Here is a 19,078-nt window from a genome sequence, read left to right on the forward strand (position 1 = left end):
TGCACACCAGTCTTCATGCTGGTGACCTTTGGTACTGGCAACTACAGCGCACATCACCCAAAAAACATGGTTCTCAGTTTACTCACTCTTGGTCTAGGTTAAACCTTTTACCTCTACCCCTTTGCTCTTGCCACTGCCTTACCACTTGCCTTTGGTGTAAACTGCTTATACTGCCAAGATCTGTTATACCCACTTAGTGCAAAATGTGATGGTCTGATATTCAGCATGTGTTATTTTTCTGGGATTCTGCCTTTGTCCAAGTCACTACTAAACTGTGGTTCAAACCTACCCACTAGTTAAATAAAAAGCACACCCAGTCATAACAAGGTCCTATAGGAAATGCAAACCTTAATGTCTGAGAAGACCGTTGAAACTTCTAAAAGATTCCATCTCCCTAACTGCACCAAAATGCACTGCACAGATTTCAACATACTACCAATTACATGTTTTATTCACAGTAAGCAACAGAAATGCACAAACCCCTTTACCTCAGTTTCACAACTGGTTCCATTCAATCATTAGGACTATGAGCTGTTAAGCAGTTCCCTGAATTCACCGTTTAATCACCATAACCTCTATTTGTCTACCATGCCATTCAGCAAGTTAGTTAACCAGACAGTGCTCTAGGGTAGTGTGTGAAAAGGGTCAAAAATGACATTAACTGGGATACAGCATTGATTTAATGAAAAGCTTACCATTTCTGCCATTTCTTGCAGATTATCGCACTGCTTCATAATTTGCTCGATCATACTGTTTACAAAAGTGGTGTTGCTTTTCACCTCTGCCTGAACATCTGTGATAAATGTCACACAGTCTTGGCACACATCTCCATTGCTCTACATTTGAGAGTGGGGGAGAAAACAGATTTAACATTTATTACACAATTCATACAAAAATATATATCACAAAAACGACTGCTATAACAAGCTAACCAAAAAAGTCATCACTTGCATTTTGCAGTAATTTACATGAAATGATAATGTGTCATCCTTCCAATCAGACTTCCCAAATAAAAAGGCCATAATAAAAAAAAGGGTCGGTTGCCATGGATATGAACTTCTCCACTCTCTCCATTAGTAGCTTGGTGTTTATGGGCATCCTGAGGCAATATAAAATTGCCTCATGTTTACTGGCAACCAGTTAATTCTCAAACTGATATGGTACGTGAGATTTACACAATGTCAAAGGAAGCAAAGCTCTTTCATAAAAGTACTCCTAACACCAATAAGGTCAGTACACACGCTGCACCCATCACACACAATTAAAAGCAGACATACACCCACATATTCTGAGTCACTTAAGTGTAACCTTCCTAAACTAAGACCTCCTAGAAGAAGTACACAAATACCTTCAGCAGCCCCAAATGCACTCTTTCAAACCATCACTCACATCACAGCCACATTTCATGAAGCCTCCACCTTTAAGCCCATAAAAGCAAAGTACCACACAATCCAACATTCTGATCATTGGAGACTCCATCGGGAGATGCACTGATGCCCCTCTCACCAGGCTGAGTAAGGAGAAGTCAGTCAGTTGCTTATCAGGGGTTAGGATCAACTACATTACACATGCACGCAGGTCACTGGACCACAAGTACCAGTATGACTCAAGTCATAGCCCATGTGGGAGTAAATAACCTGAGATTACCTCCCTACACTATATGAAGAAACATCACAGAGCTCTCTGAATGAGTCTCAGCCTAGTACAAGCCTAGCATTGAGCAGCATTTTACCTTCTCCAAGGATGATGCCACAATACAAACAAAAGATGACAGACTTGAATAATTGGCTTAGTTTCTTGTGTCATTCGAAGAGGTGCAGCATTTGTCAGCTTGGAATGAGATTATCAGACCATGCTGCTTTGCCAAGGATGGTCTGCACCTCTCAGCTTTCGATTAGCTGAAACATTGTCTTTCCTCCTAGAGCTTTTGTTAGGCGATGCCAAAAGTACAGTTTTGTACCTACCATAAATGTAGATGTTAGAGTGTTCACACTGCTGCAGTCATCACACTTGGGTTATCTGCTGTCAGGCGGTCCCGCAGCCGGCTTGAGTTCCAAAGTCTTGGTCCGGCGTCGGATGCGGTAGCTTCTTCCCTGACGTCAGTGCGACAGGGGGTATTAAAAAAAAAAAAAAAAAAAAGACAGCCAAAGCCATTTTCTTCAGTTTTTCTTGCCCCAGATGTCAGGTGCCCGCAAATAGGAAGGCAATACATAATCCTAAGTAAAATACATAAGTAGAAAACAATAGCTACAGCTTGTAAGCAAATACACCATATAGAAATACATCATACAGATTGTATAAAAAGGGAGGTACAGATAAAACCCAGGTAAGATCCGCCACGTAACACAAGCACTCATGTCACTCCAAGGCAAGTACAAATATGACTCTGTCATTGTCCATGCTGGTGTGAATGACCTGAGACGTACCTCCCTGGACTACATGGAGACAGAGGAGCTCTCTGAGCATGTAGCCCAGGCTGGTATGACCCTGACCTTGAGTAGCATCTTGCCCTCACCAAGAATGATGCCACAATATGAAGACAAAATGATCAATTTCAACAATTGGCTTAAGTGTTGGTGTCATTCAAAGGGGATCCAATGCCTGTCAGCCTGGGATGACATGCTCGACAAGCCACAATGCTTCACTAGGGACGGCTTGCACCTGTCACCCCTGGGCTTTCGGATATTGGCAAAGGCTCTTGCTACCCCCATAGTGTCTTTTTTAGGCAAGGCTCAAAAAGACAAACCCACCTCCATAGGTATCACAAGGGATAAGAAACTAAGAGTAATGCTACTCAACGCCAGAAGTCTAAACCTCAAGATGCACGCACTCGAAACACTCCTTAGCATGGAGAACGTAGATATCTGTGCAGTAACAGAAACCTGGTTCAAGGCTCCCAAGAGCACCCCAGCACTACCAGGTTATACCTCATACCATGCTTTTCGGCCCCAAAACTTGGACCGAACCACAAAAGGAGGGGGAGTATCAATATTCGTCAAAGATACCCACACCTCCAGGTTGGTGGCACAGCACGAAGCATCAGAGACTATCCATGTGCAACTAACTGTGGGTAAAACTGCCATCCAGTTTATAGCCTGCTACAGACCACCCTCCCAAACACAGGAACCCCACTCAGCCTTCCTGAGAATACTGGAAAATATGAAGGTCTCTCCAAACACCATTATATTGGGCGACTTCAACTACCCAAGCATAGACTGGGAGCATTACCTCTAGCTCCAACACCCTAGCCCAAAGGTTCCTAGAATTTATAAACTCAAATGCTATGGAACAACTTGTTACCACTCCCACAAGATGGGAAAACATACTGGACCTGATCACCAACATGGGGACACTACGCTCCAGACCAGAAGTGTATCCCTCACTGGTAAGATCCGACCATAAACTAATCTCACTGGATATCCACATCCCGACCCCAACCCCTGCCCAGAAAACCACAGTGAAAAACTTCTCTAAAGCAAATTTCACACGCCTCAAAACTGAGGCGAAATCCTTCAAAGCCCCCGGGCCTGTGGAAAATATGGCCCAGACCGCAGAATCCTTTATAAACGCATTCTATGAACACCTTCAAGAATGCATGGATCATGCAATCCCAAATAAAACCAAGACCCAATCCTCCAAAGGCAGACGTCCTGTCTGGTGGACCCCAGCCATAAACAAACTATACAATAGAAGGAGGAAGCTACTACATGATAGAGCAAAATCCCAAAAAGGGAAGGCATCTCTGATCAGTATTAGCAAAAAACTACAGGCACTCATAAAATCGTCTAAGGCCAGCTTCGAGAAAAATTGCACAGGACACTAAGGATAATCACAAGGCTTTCCTTTAGTTATGTTAGGAACCTGGGTGGTAATTCCCAGATATGCTCAGAATTAGTCCAAAATGACAAAAAATACACCGAGCCCACAGACATTGCCAACATCCTAGCTGACAGGTTCAGTGCAAACTCCCCCCCCCCCCCACCAAAAGGGCAAATATCTATCCCAACAGAGTGCTGCCCCCCTAACATCTCAGATGCTCAGGTAAGAGCCGCCCTCTCCAAAGCAAAAAACACAGCATCAATGGGACCAGATGGTGTCCCGGGCTGCGTCCTACATGAACTCCAAGAAGAGCTAAACCCAAACATAAAACTACTGTTCAATCTTAGCCTTACTACAGTATATGTACCCAAAGAGTGGCGTACAGCAACAGTGGTCCCTCTCCACAAAAGTGGTGCCTCAATGGATCCTGGAAACTATCGCCCCATAAGCCTGACTAGCTTAGTCTGCAAAGCTATGGAAAGGATCATCATGGACCTCATATATAAAGATATTGGGGACCTACAGACACTGGATCCTACCCAGTTTGGCTTTGTTAAGGGCAGATCCTGCCTCTTAAACCTGGTCGATTTCTTTGAAACAGTCACCAAGGCCATTGACTAGGGGAAGGTGGTCCACACAGCCTACCTGGACCTCGCAAAAGCCTTCGATACAATACCCCACTCGGGCATTGTAGATAAGCTCACCAGCTTAAATATAAACCCCTATGTCACTAGATGGGTTGCAAACTGGCTCAAGGACAGAACCCACATGGTTAGAATTGCTGGAGCCATGTCAGACTCCAAACCAGTTACAAGTGGCGTCCCACAAGGCTCAGTCCTGGGACCTCTCTTGTTCGGTATATATTTCTCGGCAGTACAGGCCAACACGGAAGGACTGTTGCTGACCAAGTTCGCAGATGACTGCAAACTGGGTGCCATAATCAACACTCCAGCCGACACAAGCATCCTCTAAAAGGGCCTCAGAAACAGACAACTGGTGCCAGAGCCATGGCCTCAAGCTAAACGCCAAAAAGTGTATAGTCATCCCCTTTGGCAAAAACAAAGTGCCCTCAAATTACCACATAGGTGGTAATCCATTAAGTACAGAAGAAGTCATTAGGGACCTGGGGACCCAAGTTGATAGCAATCCCTCATTTGACAACCACGTGGCCAAAGTGGTTAGAAAAACATTTTATATAGCCCACCTAATCATGAAGGGATTCACATCTAGATCAGGGGAGGTAATCGTGCCTCTTTACTCATCCCTCATCAGGCCCATAATTGAGTACAATGCCCCTTTTGGGATGTACCTTACCAGACACCTGCAGCAACTGGAAAGACCCCAAAAGTACCTCACCAAGAGGATCAAGGGCTCAAACAGATGCCATATGCTGCCCGGTTAAAGAAACTCCAGCTCTACTCAGTGGCATACCGCCTGCTCAGAGGCGATCTGTGCCCGACGTATAAAGCCATGTCCAACCCGGAATTAATGGACATGCTGCACCTCAAAATCCAAATCCCATCGAGCTACGTGCTCGAGAGACTTGAACCTCAGCACTGAAATAAATAGGACATGCTGGAGGGACAGATTCATAACCCAGAGGCTCCCTTCACTCGAATAAAATCCCAGTCCAGGTTAGGCAGAGTCCCACATTGACTCTCTTAAAGAGGAATCTTGATGAGTGGATGGGAGATCGTAGGTTTACCCCGGCTATCACTTGTGTGTGTGTTAGACAGAGGCACAGTATACTAACCTCAAAAAAAAGGCATAGCAAAATTAATTTAAAATGGGTGGCGAAAGCCAAACACACTCTGGCTACGCTTATAAATGCCCTAGGGCAGATAGTCTAGTATGAACCTATGAACCTATAAGAAGAGGGGATGGTGGGAGGGTAACCTGGACTGCAGCAGTGTGAACACTAACATCTACATTTATGGTAGGTACAAAACTGTACTATGTTCATCGTGTTACACTGCTACAGTCATCACACTTGGGTTGAATCCCAAAGCTAAGGCTGGGCGGCTGGTACTAAAACAGGGTTTTGAGAAGCTAGTAGGCCCTGCAGAACTGCAGTGGCAAAGCCAGCTCTGGTTTTTGAGTATAGAGGTAAGTGGTAGTGCTTGGTGAAGGGTGTGCACTGAACTCAGTTACCAGGCACAGGTTTCCCATTGTGTGTAGCAGAAACGGATAAAATGTCCTATCCATTTTGAAATGGTCCGTTTTGAGATGGCCTTTCCTTGTGATCCTGCAGCATAGGATATAAAGAGTTGGTCAGATTTTCTGAAAGCCTTAGTTTTATCCAAGTAGAAAATTGCCTGTGAATGTCCCAAGAGTGTAGTAGCCTTTCCCCTTTATTCTGGGGGTTTGGATAAAATGTGGGTAAATGAATGGTTTGTTTTACAGCTACACTGGATACCACCTTTGGCATAAAGGGTTAGTTCGTAAAGAGACTCCGTCTTGATGAAAAATGATGAAAGGCTCCACTGCCATTAGGGCCTGTAGCTCAGATTCTTCGTGCTGAAGTTATTGCCAGCAGCAGGGCAGTTTTCCATGATAAAAATTGTAAATCGGCTGAAAAAGCTAGTTCGAAGGCGGTAGTGTAAGTTTTTCCAAGACAAAATTGAGGTCCCAAGTTGGTGCTCTCCGGGGTGTCTTATGTTCTTAGCCCCTCTGAGGTACCGTCTTAGTAATGGATGTGAAAATATAGGAGGATCCGTGTTGTAATGAGCTATTTGAAATAGCTGAAGCGTAGACCTTAATAGATGAAAAGGAAAGGCCTTTGTGCAACATCTCAGTTAAATATTGCAGTATCTGAGGAATATTTAGGACAAGAGGATTTTGGCCTTTAGCCAGAATCTTTTCCATTTGTCTGAGTAGGTTTTCCCTGTGCTGGGTTCTCCTGGTCTCCAGAATGACCTCCATAACAGCTTTACAGAGAAGTGTTGACTAGTTTAAATCTGGCTGCATGGCAGATTACCTAAAGACTTGAGCTGGCTGTGTAGAATCTGATTGTTTTGCTGAGTCAGCAGGTGAGGAATTTGAAGTAAAATCCATGGTGGGCCTTGAGCCATGTTCCTTAATATTGGATACCAGTGTTGGCGTGGCCAGTCTGGAGCAATGAGCATCATTTGTGGCCTCTCTAATCTGGCTTTCAGGAGCACCTTTGCCAGAAGAGGCAGTGGAGGAAAGGCATACACTGTTAATGTTTTCCAACTGAATGAGAGGGCGTCCACTTTCCAAGCTTGTGCGTGGTAAGTCCTTGTGCAAAATTTCCGTAGTTGGTGGTTCTGGGGGGAGGCAAACAGATCTAGGTCTGGGCTCCACCATTTTTGAGTTATCATTGTGAATACTTGTGGATCTAGTTTCCACTCGTGAGGATCCATATTTCTATATTTCTGCTTAGTCTGCCAATGCATTTTTCTTTCCTGGCAGGAACTGTGCTTATAGTTTAACTTGGTAGGTCAGTGCTGTGTTCCACAAGGTCATTGCTTGCCTGCATAGGGGGGTAGGAATGTGTGCCCCCTTGTTTATGTACCACATCACTGTGGTGCTGCCAGTCTATTAGAAATTGTCCTGGATGTAGGAGGTCCTTGAAAGCCGTTAGGGCATTTTGCACAGCTAGCAACTCTTTTTGATTGATGTGGAGATGCATTTGATCTGCAGACCATTTACCCTGAATGCACTGTCCTGCCATGTGTGCTCCCCAGGCGTAATCAGATGCATCTGTTAGTGTTTGCCTGGCTGTGGGTAAGGTGAAAGGCTGACCCTTGTTGAGGTGACATGCCTGAGCCCACCAGAGAAATTCCTGTTGAAGGCAGGGAATGAGTGGCATTATTGATGTTCATCGTGTTTCACTGTTGCAGTCAAGACTGTAGGGTTCTCCCCTGCCGGCAGGCAGCCCTCCGTCGGCCAGAATCCCAAAGTCTGGGTCCGGCGTCAGCTGTTCAACCATGCTCCCTGACGTCAGAGCGCCAGGAGTACAAAGCTGACAGCCGACGCCATCTTCTCCAGTCTTTATTGCAGTGCGGTGATAGCAGTTCGCAAGTGCCAGTCGGCTGACTCCTGACGAATTTTACTGATATACTTCGGTCCGAAGACTTTCTTCTCCACTCAAAGCTAAGTACCCCATTGGGGAAACATTTTTCCTGCTCCACTCCGATGTCAGAAAAAGTTAATTGTATTTCATGTGGGAAGCAAATACCTCATAAGGATTTTCATTCTTACTGTATTCCTTGCTTGGGCCCTGACCACGACGTAGCTAGTTGTCGGTTTTGTGCTAGATTCAATCAATGTACAATTAAGCGAAGGTACAATTTTGCTTTTCATTACTTCGGTAGGCACTTTAACTACAAAATGTCGGATACGGTCCCGGCTACCGGAGTTCACAAATGTCGCAAGGATAGAGACAGGCCTCCGAGGTCCAAATCTGATGATAGCGCACAAGCAGAGTCAGCTTCAGGTTCGGCCATAGTCAGTGAGGCGCTTTTGCAGCCCCTGTCGGCCATTTCAGAACAGACTGCCGAAACGGACTCTCATGAGGAGCCAACCAGGCCTTTAAATATTTCTGTTGCAGGACCTTCGGACAATGCTCCTTCGGATGGGTCTGGAGCCGCTGTGCAGGTACCGGCTTCCAAAGGGGTTTTCAGGTCTACTCAGCTACTAATAAAGGCAAAGCCAAAAAGACAAAGGCAAAGACTCCTTCAAAATCAAAGACTTCTACACATGCCTCTTCTGAATCGGCTCCCAAGTCACAGAAACAGTTACTCAAGATGGTGGAGGATTTACTTACTATGATTAGGGGTTCTCATCCCCCCTCCAGACAAAAGGCCAAGGCAGGATGTTTCTTAGGATTCCTCTGATCAGGCTTCTGTTTCCTCAGTTTCTTCTTCTGAGCAGGAATATTCTTTCCCTCCTTATGAGGATTCTGATGCTGAAGAATCCATTCCTTCAGCTTCTCCCCCTGAGGATTTCTCTTTTGGGGAAACGTTGCATGAAATGAGGGAACTTTTCCACTGGGAAGGACAGGAGTATTCGGAATCCAAGAAAAGACTGAGGGAATTTCTTCTTCTTCCCCAACATAGACCCCTGGCTATTCCTCCGGTTTTGGATATTGTGGATGATGCCTTTTCGGAGGCTAACATAACCCCCCGACTCTTTTCCTCCTGCTCCTGTTGAGCCTGATAGATATTACAGAGTTCCTGATTCCCATCAGTTTTTATACAAGAACCCTTCTGCTGACCCTGATACCATTTCTCAGGGTCCTAAGGGAGTTAAGGCTGCTTCTGCCAAAAATCCTACTCCTACTGAAAAGGATTCTCGATCCTTAGAAAGATGGGGCAAAAAGGTGTACACTTCTGCTACTTTGTCCATTAGGGCTTTAAACTGTCAGTTTCATATGTTTAAATACCAGCAATTTCTATTGTCCGTCTTAAAATAGAAGCTTACTTCCATTTCTGCCTGTGCAGATAAGGAATTACATGACTTATTGCATGCCACTGAACAGGTTGGGAAGCATGGTTTACACTGTGAATGTGATGCCTTGGAGGCTTCTTGTAGGGCTGCGGCCTCTGGCACAGTCATTAGAAGGCATGCATGGCTAAAGGAACAAAATTTACCGGAACAGGTAAAGGCTAAATTATTGGATGCTCCTGTTCAGCATAATGTTTTGTTTGGATCGAAAGCTTAAGAGGTGATTAAAAAGATGGAGGATAAGGCAAAATCCATGCAAACAGTTAGATTTCTTGCAAGTACAGCCTCCTAGATTTAGCAGGAATTGGCCTTCAAAAAATTGGTCCTTTCCCACTTCAAACAGGCCTCAGAGGGATAGATATAGACGTTCCAGAGGGAGGCCTCAAACACAAGCTGCTTATAGACCAAGACACTGGACTGCTTCCACCCCTAGGGGAGGAGAGGACAGGTCACAATCTCAAAGGAAACTAACTCAATGACTCCCTCTGTGGGGCTACAGGAACTTCTTGCCCGGAAGCCCCTCTCAGAGGAAAACTCTCTCTATCAAAATTGGACTCAAATAACCCAAGACAAATGGGTTTTGGATGTGGTTTTAAGAGGTTACAAATTCCATTTTCATACCTTGCCAAGGCCAAGCGGATGGCCAGACCTTCCAAAACATCAATGGACGGAGGCCTTAAACCAGGTGGAAGCTCTTTTGGCTATGAATGCCATAGAACTGGTTCCTCTTTCAGAGATGGGAAAAGGTTTTTATTCAAAGCTCTTTCTAGTCCCAAGGAAGCAAAACTCATGGAGACCCATTCTGGATTTGTCGGTCTTGAACACCTTTCTAGAGATTCCAAAATTCGAGATGCTTACTCTACAGCAGCTACTTCCAATACTGTCCAAAAATGCATGGATGGTAACTTTGGATTTAAAGGAGGCATATTTACACATTCCCATCAGGCAGGATCGCAGAAAATACCTCGGGTTCAAAGCCGGATCGAGGCACTTCAATTCTCTGCGCTGCCCTTTGGATTATCTACTGCGCCCAGGGTCTTCACCAAATGCCTGGCTCCAGTAGTAGCTTACTGCAGACTCAAGGGAATTCAAATTTACCCTTATCTGGACGATTGTGTAATTCAGGCAGATAGCAAGGATGTCTTACTCCAGCATCTAGAATTTGTACAGAACCTCCTCAAGTTCCTGGGATTCTCTGTAAACATAAAAAAGTCAAATTTGACACCATCACAACAGATAACTTTTCTGGGTGCACTTCTAAACACCACAACCCAGATGGCATTTCTGACATCCGAAAAACAGTTACAGCTGGCCTCAACTTTCAGAACCTTGGCAACTTTAACTCATCTGCAAGGAAATTCCTGCAGGCTTTGGGTTACATGGCCTCCTGCATCATTCTCGTACCATATTGCAAGACTACACGAGGAAAATACAGTGGTACCTAAAAAGTGTATTGTCACAGCATTGCCACAGTTTAGACATACTGATCTCCGTTCTTCCTTGCCTTCAAAAGGAATTTCTTTGGTGGTCCAAGGCATGCGCTCTAAACAAAGGGAAACCCTTCCGTCTGCCTCCTGCCTCTCAGATTCTAACCACGGACGCCTCGGATTATGCTTGGGGAGCCCATTTTCAGGGCAATTGTTTGCAGGGCCTTTGGACAAAGGATCAGAGGCACCTGCATATCAATTTAAAGGAAATGTTAGCCATTCAGAAAGCTCTATTGGCCTTCAGGAATCTTATACAACCAGGACAACTGTTAATACGGACAGACAACACCACAGTTATGTGGTACATAAACAAGCAAGGGGGATCGCATTCCTACCCACTTTGCAGACTAGCCATGGATCTATGGGACACAGCTCTATCTTGCAATCTGGATCTTCAAGCTCAGTTTCTACCAGGGAAACAAAACTTCCTGGCAGACAGTCTGAGCAGAAATCTTTCGGATCCACACGAGTGGATGCTGGACACCAAAATATTCAGGATAACAGCAGTCTGGGGATGTCCTCACATAGACCTCTTTGCATCCCATCTCAATCAACTACAGACTTTTTGCCCCAGGATTTTCCACAGAGAAGCTTGGAAAGTCAATGCCCTGTCATTCAGCTGGAGGAACCTCTCTGGATATGCCTTTCCGCCTCTTCCTCTTCTTCCATGGGTTTTATTGAAGATAAAACAGGACAAGCCCAAGATAATCTTGCTGGCTCCAAATTGGCCTCGGCAGTTTTGGTATCCAACTCTAAAAAACAGATGCCTGGAGCCCCCTTGGGTTTTACCTCAGTCTCCGAACCTTCTGTCCCAACATCAGGGTCAGGTTCTACACACTCATGTCAGAACTCTCAGCCTGGCGGCCTGGTTAATCCAGGGCCTTTGATTTCTTCACTGCCCAAGCAGGTTAAGGATGTCATTTTAGAAGCCAGACGTCCTAGCACTAGAAAATCTTATGCAGGAAAATGGAAAAGACTTTGTTCCTGGATGCAGGCTCTGGATTCTGATCCTCTTCCTAACATTACTTTAATTTTACTTTACTTGACAGATCTCTTACATAAGGGTCTCTCTTTCTCTTCCATTAAGATACATGCCTCTACTATTTCTGCTCATTATAATACAGACCCTCCCATCTTTTCCCACCAGCTCATGCGACAGAAACTAAGAACTTAAGACCTCCTAGATCTCCTCCTATTCCTGCTTGGGATCTCAACTATGTTTTGGAAAAACTAACCTTGCCTCCTTTTGAGCCTGCTGCCTCTTCTGACATCAAGTTTTTATCTTGGAAGACAGCCATCCTGTTAGCCCTAACCTCTGCCAGGAGAGTTTGAGTTACAAGCTCTTATGGCTGTAGAACCTTATATTATTATTCATCAAGACAGGGTATCTGAGGACTAATCCTACCTTCATGCCTAAGGTGGTTTCCAAAGTGGCTTTAAATCAAACTATATACTTGCCAACCTTTTTCCCCACTCCTCAAAATAAAGGGGAAAGGATCTTACATTCCTTGGATGTACACAGACAGCTACGTTTTTACCTGAACAGAACCAAGGACATCAGAAAATCAGAACAATTGTTAGTTTCTTATGCTTCAAGTTCCCAAGGTAAAGCCATTTCAAAACAGACCATTTCTAAATGGATAGCTCATGGAATCAGATTTTGTTATTCTCGCCATGGAAAGCAAATCCCAGGGAGTATACGGACTCATTCCACCAGAACTGCTGCCATTTCTGCGGCCTTCCTCAAGGGAGTTCCTACCAAGGACATTTTGGAAGCTGCAACTTGGAGTTCAGTGCATACATTTTCTAAGCACTACAATCTACCTCTCTACTCTAAGTCTAGGGCAGGCTTTGCCTCTGCAGTCTTGCAGGGCCTTTTAGCCGCCCCTTCCTCTTTATGACCACCTCCCTTTCTTTCAGCTTTGGGATTCTACCCTACAGTCATGACTGCAACAGTGAAACACGATGAACATAGTAAAGTTGTGTACACCTACCATAAATGTAGAAGTTAGAGTGTCTTCACTGTTGCAGTCTGGGTTTCCCTCCCTCCTGTCCCCTCTTTTTTTTTTTTACTTTTGTGTACTTCCTTTTTTCACCATTCTTCCGAGGTGTATTTGCAAAGGTTATGGGACCTGTTTCATTTTGGGACTCCTGGCATCCGGGGCAAGAAAAACTGGAGAAGATGGCGTCGGTTGTCAGCTTTGTACTCATGGCGCTCTGACGTCAGGGAGCATGGTTGAACAGCCGACGCTGGACCCAGACTTTGTGATTCTGGCCAACCGAGGGCTGCCTGCAGGCAGTGGAGAACCCTACAGTCATGACTCGAACATCTACATTTATGGTAGGTGTACACAACCATACTTTTCCAAGCTGTGGCTGTGTTGAGTCCATACACTTTTCAGGTACCATTGTTTCCTCATATGCAGTTTGGCATATGGTATTAGTAGTATGCAAGATGCCATGAATCCCAAGGCCTGCAGAATTTTTCTTGCAGGGAGTTGGGTCTTTGTTGCCATCAATTTGAAGTATTGAGTCAGTTCTTGCTTGTCTGGCGTGAGGTAAGCCATCTGGGCCGTTGTATTTAAGCTAGCACCCAGGAATATTATCTTTTGTGAGGGCACTAGTTTTGACTTCTTTTCGTTTACTGTGTACCCTAGGCAACTTAGGTTTTTTACAAACGCCAGATATTTTAAAAGAATGTCCTTGCTTTCTGCTTGAATAAGGCAGTCGTCCAGGTATGGATACATTTGAATTCCTCTTTGTCTGCAGTTACTGGTGCCAGGCATTTTGTGAAGACCCTGGGTGCAGTAGATAAGCCAAAGGGCAGTGCAGAGAATTGGTAATGAGTTGAACCTGCTATAAATCGGAGGTATCCTGTGCAATTTTGTCTGATAGGGACATGCAGGTATGCCTCCTTGAGGTCCAACGTTACTAGCCAAGCCTTCTTGCCCAGCATGGGAAGAAGTTGCTGTAGTGTGAGCATCTTGAATTTGGGTACTTCCAGGTGTGTGTTTAGAATTGAAAGGTCCAGAATGGGTCTCCAGGCTTTGTCCTTTCGGGGAACCAGAAAGTCTAGAGTAAAATCCTTGTCCTTGCTCCCGTGTAGGAAGCTGTTGAATGGCTCTCATGTCCAAGAGAGCTGTAATTTGTCTTTGAGACTCTGCCCATTGATTTGGTGGCAGGTTTGGCATTCCTTTTATCCTTGGTAAAGTGTGAAAGTAGAACCTGTATCCTTGAGATACAATATTTAGGACCCATTTGCCTTGTGATATGCCAATTGCCTGCAAAAAGTGCAAGTTTTCCTCCAAAGGGAGCTGCCAAGAGGGATTTGCTTGGCAGTCTGAGGGGTAAGTCATTGTGATTGCCTTCTGAAAGTTTGAGACCTGTCTACTCCTCCTTTCTGGGTTGTGACACCATATTGTCGAGGCTTATAAGAGCCTTGTGGCTGACTTCTGCCCCTTGGGAGTCTGTATTTGCCCCTCTGTGGTCTGTCAGAAGTTGGAAAGGACCAGTTTTTGGTTGGCCAATTTCTGCTGTAACGAGGTGGTTGAACCTGTAAAAAAATCCTTGACCATCTGCATAGATTTTGCCTTATCCTCTATTTTCTTTAAAACCTCTTCTGCTTTCACACCAAATAAAACATCCTGCTGTAAAGGTGCATCGAATAACTTTGGTTTAACATGATCAGGTAAAGTTTGTTCTTTTAACCAAGCATGCCTACGAATGACAGACCCTGTTACTGCTGCTCTACAAGAAGCTTCCAATGAATCAAATCCACATTGCAAAGTATGTTTTCCCACTTGTTCTGCTGCATGCAACAAATCTTGCATTTCTTTGTAATCAGGCTGCTCTGTATGTGTGTGAGCATTTTTTGTTTTAATTGAGACATCAAATATTGATCTTTCAGCATGTGAAACTGGCAATTTAAGGCCCTCATAGCTAGAGTAGCTGAGGTATACACTTTCTTTCCCCATCTGTCTAGTGCTCTAGAATCCCTTTCAGAGGGTACAAGGGTTTTAGCAATAAAGGCCTTAACCCCTTTGGGACCCTGGGAAATGGTCTCTGGGTCAGTAACAGGGCTTTTATATAGGAATGTGCGAGAGTCAGGGACTCTGTAGTATCTGTCTGGTTTTGGCTGGTGCAGGAGGTAATGAATCTGGGTTAAGGCTAGATTCTGAATAAACATCATCCACACTGTCTAACACAGGTGGAATAGCAAGGGGTCTGTGCTGGGGTAGTAAAAGGAACTCTGAGCCTTTTCTTAGAATCAGAGTAATCCTGGCCTTCCCAGTGGAAATGTTCCCTCATGGTATGTAAAGTTTTCCCAAAAGAGTAGTCTTCTGGGGGAAATGCTGAAGGAATAGACTCTTCAGCATCAGAGTCTTCATAAGGGGGAAAGGAGTATTCCTGTTCCTCAGAAGAGTCTGAGGAAATGGAAACCTGATCAAACAAAGCGGACTCCTCCTCCTGTCTAGGCCTTTTGTCAGGAAGGGGATGGGAACCCCCGATTAGGGTGATTAAGTCTTCAGCCATCTTAAGCATCTGTTTCTTAGGCATGAGGCCTTGTGCTGTACAGGCTTCTTTACTTTTAAAGGAGTTATCAGCTTTGCATAGGATTGTATAGCAAGTGTAATCGGTCTGAAGACACCTTCAGCAACTGAAGGCCTTTCAACTACACCGGTATCCCCTACAGCAATGGAGTCGGAAGGGCCTAAAGATAAAGGCTCTGGAGGCCCAGCAATCTCCACTTGGGAGTCTGATGCAGCCTGGGGTTCTAAATCAGCAGTAGTCAGGGGCTGCGCAAGCACCTCACTGAAAACCGGAGAACAGGCGACTGGCCTAGCAGAGGCCTCTGTCTGGTTTGAGTCTCAGCTGCCTGTCCTTATCTTTGTGCTTTTTATGCATCCCGGTCATCGGTTGCGCCAACGGCATGGTGCAATTAAATTTTCTACCAAAATAATACTGGGTGAAATCAAACAGACGCTTAATAGTTAGTTAAACCTAGCACAAAACCGACAACCTGTGACGTCGTGGTCTGGGCCTAGGCAAGGAATACAATAAGAATGAAAATCCTTATGAGGTATTTGCTTCCCACAAGAAATGCAATTAACTTTTTCTGACATCGGTCTGAGGCAGGAAAAGATTCCCCAATGGGGTACTTAGCTTTATTGAAGACTTTGGTCTGAAATTTGATTTGAAAATCTCAAGAGTCGGCCGACCAGCACTTGCTAACTGCTTCTGCTTCGGGCACCGCGCAGCAAGAAAGACTTACGAAAATGGCATCTGCTGCCTCTTATACACCGGTCACACTGACGTCAGGGAAGAAGCAACCGCAACAGATGCCGGACCAAGACTTTGGAACTCAGGCCGGCTGCGGGACCACCTGACGGCAGATAACCCAAGTGTGATGACTGCAGCAGTGTAACACGAACATCTGACAGTACTTCCTACGTAGCAAATCAAAACAAAGAAAATCTAAAAACGTATTACTGTTCAATGCTAGGAGTCTAAACAAAAAACCCACTCCCTAGAAACTCTATTCACCCTAGAGAATGCTGATGTCTGTGTGGTCACTGAGACGAGGTTTAAAGTCACGAACAGTACACCAACACTGCAAGGTTATAATGCCTTCCACACATTTAGGACCAGCTACTACACAGACTGGGACTAAAGGTGGAGGTGTCCATTTACATCAAAAATAAATATACCTCAAAGCTGGTCAAACAGGACCATGCACTTGAACTGCTCCATGTTCAAATCACCATAGGCAAAATCCAATATCGCTTTCTTACCACCCATAGGTCCCCCTATATGACCAAGAAAACCCATACCATGCATTTAAACTTATTAGAAACACGAACCATACAACCCAATACCACATTCATGGGGAACTTTAAAATCACCCCACTGTTAACTCATTAACCCAGAGTAGCTTCTCATCGCGCCTGTGTGCTTAACACTGAGCGTGCCGCCATGAAAAGATAATTTCAAGCTGTTACCCCAGAGTGCCTATCTGAAGCAAGAGAAACTGTAGTGCACATTTGTAGTTGAACCTAATGTAAAACACACTGAAATCGTAACTGAACATGTAAATTACATTATAAAGTGGTGGCAGCCAATCGGATTCTTCCAATCCAAGCCACTACTTGTGTACCAGCTCCATCTCCCAACTTAATTTTCTTTTGTTTTATCCAATTAACTAGAGGTTCCAGCAACAGCATTTCTTTTGGATAATATTTGGAGACTTTACCTGCTACTGGATCCCTCTATTTTATTTCTGCACTCACGGATCGCCAGAGATGGCCATTGATGCTCACCGGCATTTGCTGCAAGGAGTTCTAGTTTGACTGCCCGAAAGAACGGCTATTTTTTACCCCTTCAGGTAAGCTGTTGCTCTATTCATAATCCTTGGAATCATATCCTTCAGAAAATGCATGCTAACACTAATAGATATTTAAGTGGAGTTGGATTTTAATGTTACAATGCAAGGATTTGCAATTACAGCTGTAATCATTTATTCAATGCGGAACACTGCTGTCTACAGTGGTATTTTTAGTTTATAAATCAGTTTTTGGAAGCGCTACTGATTTGTAAATTGAAGACCTTGTCGGAATCTGGATTGCTTATAGAAGCAATAGATTTGTCTTGCAGACTTGAGGCTTAAAAGCATTTGAAGGGAATTTTATAATTTCTGCAATATTAGCAAATCCGAGATGAGTAATTTCACCTTAACGCCCTGTGCTGTGTATGAAGTGATGTTTTAATGCCCGGGTGTATTATGAAGGCAACAGTCATTTGAATGATTCAGTAACCGGCAGTTACAAAATTAGTGCATCTGAGCAGGGGGTGTGCTGCATACAGGATTGCATAGATAGAAGGGTCAACAAGACTGAGTGTTTTGTTTTGGCCTGGCCTGGGATGACATGAAAGATGTAGAGTTGAATTTACAATATGGAGTGATCTACAGTATGGAGTGATCTAATTTCACCTACACCAACTGGATTGCAAAAATGTTTTGGTACCTTCCCTTTATACAACAACCAATTATTGGTGCTGTTGTTTGCAGGTATTTACAGGATTTATGTTTGAGAATGTAAACGAGTGTCATCAAAACTCTGTAAATAGAGAACTTAGGAGACCTGTGAGAAAGGATAGGAATTAATATATTCTTGTAACAATGGTAAAAGGATAAAAGCAAGAGAGGTTAAGGGAAATGTGGTGCAAAACATGCCATAGAAATGATGTCACATGTATTGCTTTGCAGTTATGTCTTCACACTTACTTCCAGATATGGGAAACTGGTGTTTTCTGGACTGTGCTGTCACTCCTTGCGAGTGCGGTTTAAAACTGCTTGACAAGGTTATATATACACACACAATATATCTATCTATATCTATAGAGTATTAAGCCAATACTAAATGTTGTCCTTGTCAAGCAAGGCCGTAATAGCTATAGGCCAGTAGGTCCGTGCTGAACTGAAGTCAGATGCGAACCTCTCAGTACTGGTTTAGAGCGGAGCTATTCTTAGTGTTCAGATATTTTATATGTGCATTATAAACTGCTGTTACTTTTGTTTTTATAAGCTGACTGTGACTGGTGAGGTAAAGTCTATAGAGGAGGTAGCATTTTTGAAACCCAGCTACAAATACAGTTGTCTGTAAACCGCTCATTTAATCAAAATGTGACTTCTCCGACTTTCAGTGGAACTGCAATACAAATTGCAGGTTTCCCACTTTTATTGGATTTTTTTAATGTGAAGTAGTACTCTGGGGAATCACTTATTTCAATAGTATATCAGTGTAGTGATAGTGGGAAAGGGGCTTCAACATCAGCAGGTGTGCTGTGATCTTTTCCTGGGGGAGGGGTGCATTTTTACTGTAAAACAAGAGTGTTCCACAGTCTAATTTGTTTGCTATTATATTTGCTCTTGTGAGCTTAATTCAAACAAATAGCACAAACTGTGATATTCATTTACAGCTCCACAAGCTAACTTTCTTTAAAATTTGCATGAAGGTTCCCAAGAAAAGTACAATGTGTACACTTAACATAAATGTAGATGTTAGTGTAGTCACTGTTGCAGTCCTCACATTTGGGTTACCTGCCTCTAGTAGCCCTAAATCGGCCTGATTATCAGTCCTGGGTCCTGCATCGGTTGCAGTCTCATCTTGCATGGTCAGGGATATAAAGCATGCCATTACATCAGTTTCTTGCCCCAGATGTCAGGTGCCCCCATAATGGGAAGTAATTATATAAAAGGTTACACCTCCAACAAAAAAGCAAATATACCAAAAAGCTTTAAGCAT

The 19,078-nt window shown here is 44.1% G+C and overlaps 1 protein-coding gene across 3 annotated transcripts in view; it reads right to left on the reverse strand.

Moving 5' to 3' along the window:
- The window catches only part of LOC122789296 (prosaposin), a 705,108-nt gene that overhangs the window by 543,161 nt on the left and 142,869 nt on the right, over window positions 1-19,078 (reverse strand). For all 3 annotated transcript variants that reach the window (XM_044056612.1, XM_044056611.1, XM_044056610.1), the window contains exon 6: window positions 696-836. In XM_044056612.1, the coding sequence (XP_043912547.1) occupies window positions 696-836 (141 nt within the window). The remainder of the gene's footprint in view (window positions 1-695; window positions 837-19,078) is intronic.

This window comes from Protopterus annectens, chromosome 14.part0 (assembly GCF_019279795.1).
Source record: "Protopterus annectens isolate FY-2018-M chromosome 14.part0, PAN1.0, whole genome shotgun sequence".
Lineage (NCBI taxonomy): Eukaryota > Metazoa > Chordata > Ceratodontiformes > Protopteridae > Protopterus > Protopterus annectens.